We start from the raw sequence: 4,379 nt of genomic DNA on the forward strand, positions 1-4,379 counted from the left end.
CCCTGAATAGATAATGTTAGCTTTTTGTCATTGTTTTGTTATACAACTTGCTCACAGTTGGCAATGTTGCAAATCTGTATTCAATATTAATGTTTGTTTGTGTGTTTAGAGAGAGTAAAACAGAAAGGGAGGTGGAGAGGTGTTTTTCTGTGAAAATTATAGGCTACTAGGCAAAAAAAATGGACATGTTTTACATGCTGCTTGTTGAATATTGCAGAATGTATTCATTATTTAACAGCAATTCACACCTGAATTTCTGTCAGACAGGGCCTAGGGTTTGCTCTCAAAGTCTGGCACCACAGAGGTCCACGTAACCCCAAAACACACTCACCCACACACCACCTGTCCTTCTGTTCCAGTGTGTCTCGTGGGAGTCAGTTACTGAGAATCGCTACTGCTGCTGCACTGCATGAGTAGTGCACAGGTGTTAGTTTGAATGCATCATCCATCAGCTGCACTGCCCAGACACCAGCTAGTTAATTCAAGTTCTCCATCCACCTCACCGACCACTGTAAGAATCACTTTTCTTCTCACATCGGCAGCGAACAGAAAGACAGAATCTGTGAGTTTGTTTCACTATACAGAGAGTTTTAATCAATGTTAGAAAACAAAATGCAGTCAGGAGCTTACAAAGTAACACTTGAGAGCTCATAAAGCACTCGTTAGTGTTTTTAAAGTGTGGCTATGGGAGTCACAATAGAAAGAACAAAGCTTCTCCCTGGAGACGGTAAGGAACATGTCAGTTGTCAGACATACTGTATAACATTTTCCCTTGTGACACAGTTGTGTATCGGGAACTAAGCAAATCAGCAACTATATGACAGTGAGCAGAATTTTCACAACATTGATAGTATCTGATGTGATGATAGTCTATGAAGTGGGCTACCCATATAAACTCCAGAACCTCATTAAAGGTCAGTTAATGATGATGAAAAAGAAGATGAGGATGCAGTATAGATCTACAGATACAGATTTCGATGGCCGCTGATGGCGAAAACACAAAACTGACGCAGTGATTTTTCCATTAATTAAAATATTCACTGTGTACGTGCAGGCACTTATGAATGATTTTGCAGGTAGAGCCCTCTCCATTAGAACAAAGACACTTAGCCTAAAGACACGCATGTACTGCATTTAGCATTTAACATGTAAAATATAATTCACTATTTAACAATATGTTCTTTTGCCAATAGTACGAAATTGTTTGTTGTCTGCAGGAATATATATAAAATGGATTCTCTGGACTGTTCACACAACAACTGAGCATAGAGGCTTAGATATTCACTTAACAGTGCTTCCTCAAATCCCTCTGCTAGCATCTGAGCATCATGATGCTGCACAGCACTGATCAAAACCCACAGTTTAGTGGTGCATATGCTCATTTACTTTTTGCAGTCTAAAAAATTATCTTTGGTGAGAATGTAAACAATTGCACCAGAACAAAACATAAGGCTTTAAAGTCTTCTAGCAAAACGACAAAAAAAAAAAAAAAACAACACACAAGATGTCCATACAAACATATCTTACCTGATTACGAGTCCTACAACTATTTGTCAGATAGCATGAATTAGGATAACTTGCCCTGCCATTACACTTTCAATAGAAACAATCATAATAAGCAAGGCATAACTCAGTATAGCCACTTCCCCCTTGAACATTGAGGACAGATAATGCAGTGTAGGTTACAATAGAGTTACTCTTTAGGATCCCTTTATGAAATTGATTAACTGAGGCATAATGAAATAGCAGAAAGCTGCGATGAGAAAGGTGATTTGGGGGTTGCAAACAAATGCAAGACAAGCTAAAATACATGGGTTAAGGTGGATAGTGATGGGGTTATAGCATGAGGGGGGTATAGACATCAGTGTCTCTCTGGTCCCAGACATAAGGCACATTAACAGGTTGTGTTGTCTCCAACCCTGATACCTCCTAATATAAAAATTGGCCAGATAACACGCCTAATAATTTCTTTACACTTTTTAAAGGCCTATACCTGAGCATTACCCCCCCACTGAGTGCAGGACACATATGTCCCTCAGTTTGCAGTTTATCCATTTAACTATCCACCAACCCACCACCCATCTATCCATCCATCCATCCATCCGTCCGTCCTTCTGTCTGACCACCATCCAAAGGCACTCTACCACTGCTCCCAGCTGAAGTCATCGCCTCCTCCAAACACGACGAAAAAGCCGAGGATTGTGAGGAAGATGACTGCATTTCCTGTCATCACGAGGCCGCAGGCACCCCACTGGATCTGTAACAGAGAAATATTTAAACTGAAGTGTTCAAAAGTTACCTGTAGTCATATATTGGTTTTTACAAGGAATACAGCGTGGGTGAAATGTAATAACAACTGATATGGTGCAGACAGTGTGGATATATCTACACTAACAAATACAACATTTTACAACTAACTGTATGTAAATCAACCTCCAAAATATTTCAACATGCAGAGAGAGAACTCACTGTGTTATTGCGGGCTAAGACAATGGGGAGTCCAAAGGATGATACGACGATGCCGGTTGTTAAGAAGTAGGCCAGCTCTCTGCATGCATTGCTGGAGGAGTCGGTGTCATCACCGAGGCGTCTGGATATGAAGGTTGGGATGGGGCTCAAGACGTAAAAAATCAGGACAAACAGCGGCCAGTATACCCTAGAAGAAGAAGTGTAGAACAGTTAAATGGACGGTTCATATTTATGCATGGTGATGCACAGAAATTTGCTCAGTCTCCAGATCCTGATATCCCAGAGATAAACATGCACAACAAAAACATTTTATACCAAAACAAACCACTCAAAACAAACACTTTTCACTACAAAATGAAGCAAACTTGGTGTATTTCTGTCAGATCACTAGCATATCCCCGTTTCCCCGGTCTATAAAACTGAACTAATGCCAAAATGTAAATAACATTTTTGTTTTTTTTGTTTTTTTGCTTTGTGCTATTTGTTGTTGTGCTGTTGTATGTTTTGATTGTAATGGACTACAGATGCAATTTAGCTTCAAGCTAACTCTGGTGCAGTGCATCATTTATGCTTAATACTGCAAACTGTCCTGTTCAATAAATCAACTTTAACATTATCTTTGTCTAATATACTGTAGAGCTATAATACTTCAATCAGCTACTTGATTGTATGAATAAGTACTTGTTAAGCAAAATTACCAACAATCTCAAACTACAGCTTCTAAATTGTGAAGACTTGCTGCTCCTTCTTTGCCGTCTGGGATGGTAAATTAAATATCTTTACAATTTTTAACTGTTGGTCAGACACAACAATCTATTTGAAGACATCCCCTTGGGGTTCAGATTATTAGAGGCCTTTCTGACAGTTTCTAACATTTTACAGACATAACAACTAAACACAAATATATAAATAAACAAATAGTCCCTGCAAACTTATCAGTAATGGAGATAATATTGAGCTGCAGCCCTAGAGGACCATCTAGCTATTTACTAATCACCCCTTTAAGCATCAATACTGCAGCCATTTGTTACATTAAGAATACTTTGTTACAACCTACCCGTACTGTTCCAGTGCACAGCCCAGCAGGAGAAACGTCAGACCGATGGCACCACTAAAGGACAAACCAACCAGTGCTGAAAGAAGAGAATTACAGTGAGAAACCAAACAGAAACAGGTTAAATGAGTAGTATGGACGCTACACTAACATTTAGCATTACTGAAAAAAGTACTAACGCTGACCTCAAATTTCAGTCAGGTGAGTTAATGATTGAACCACATAGTTTCTAACAGATCTTAATATCCTTTGCCAGCGCGGTAATAACTTTCGAAAATGATTCAGCAAAGCTTTGGAAAAGTGTACAACACTAGGCTAACAAAGTTTTTGAGACATTCACGCTATAGAGGAAAGTCTGCGTCACTTTATGAACCAAACTCTCTACTTCCAGCTGAAGAGTTAACGCATACAGTCATTTACCTTTAATACCCGCCATTGCGATAACTGTGTGAATATGTCAGTTTGACTTTAGTTTCTTTGTGTATTGTTTATGTGTTCGGGCTCTGCTTCTTGGTAGACCGACTTCCTGCTTCCTCCATGGGTTTTTTTTCTCCCTTCTTTGTCATCAGGTGACTGTCTTAAAGCTGCAGTAGCTCAGCAGTCTGCCTTTCACTACATGTACCAGCTCAACTGGACTTTACTCGCCTTTTATTGCTTTTCCATTAGGAAAAAGTTGTGTTATCTGATACCTGGTATCTGGTACCAACTTTTTTGGTATAGCTGCAAAACAGCAAAAGCTGAGCGGTACTAAAATATGACGTGAAAACACTGCAGGCCACTGATTCGTCAGAGAAAATCGTCACTGCAGCCGAGTATTGACTCCTCATCTCATCATCAGCTGCTTATGGGAAAATTA

The 4,379-nt window shown here is 39.5% G+C and overlaps 1 protein-coding gene across 1 annotated transcript; it reads right to left on the reverse strand.

Annotated features, from left to right (window-relative positions):
• Positions 1 to 567: 567 nt before the first annotated feature.
• Positions 568 to 4,093, reverse strand: LOC122994286 (leptin receptor gene-related protein). The gene is made up of 4 exons (XM_044368892.1): positions 3,944 to 4,093; positions 3,527 to 3,602; positions 2,470 to 2,656; positions 568 to 2,257 (listed from the first exon to the last, which is right to left on the reverse strand). The coding sequence occupies exons 1-4, from the start codon at positions 3,957 to 3,959 to the stop codon at positions 2,141 to 2,143; spliced, it is 396 nt and encodes a 131-aa protein (XP_044224827.1). The 5' UTR covers positions 3,960 to 4,093; the 3' UTR covers positions 568 to 2,140.
• Positions 4,094 to 4,379: the final 286 nt, after the last annotated feature.

Source organism: Thunnus albacares, chromosome 12, assembly GCF_914725855.1.
Source record: "Thunnus albacares chromosome 12, fThuAlb1.1, whole genome shotgun sequence".
Taxonomy (NCBI): Eukaryota; Metazoa; Chordata; class Actinopteri; order Scombriformes; family Scombridae; genus Thunnus; species Thunnus albacares.

Bases quoted from the DNA above. Each gene is read 5' to 3' on its own strand.
- LOC122994286 (XM_044368892.1), bottom strand. The intron at 2,657-3,526 runs GTAGGTTGTAAC...TTCTTCTTCTAG, and splicing joins TGTGCACTGGAACAGTACGG to GGTATACTGGCCGCTGTTTG. The intron at 2,258-2,469 runs GTGAGTTCTCTC...TCTCTGTTACAG, and splicing joins TCTTAGCCCGCAATAACACA to ATCCAGTGGGGTGCCTGCGG.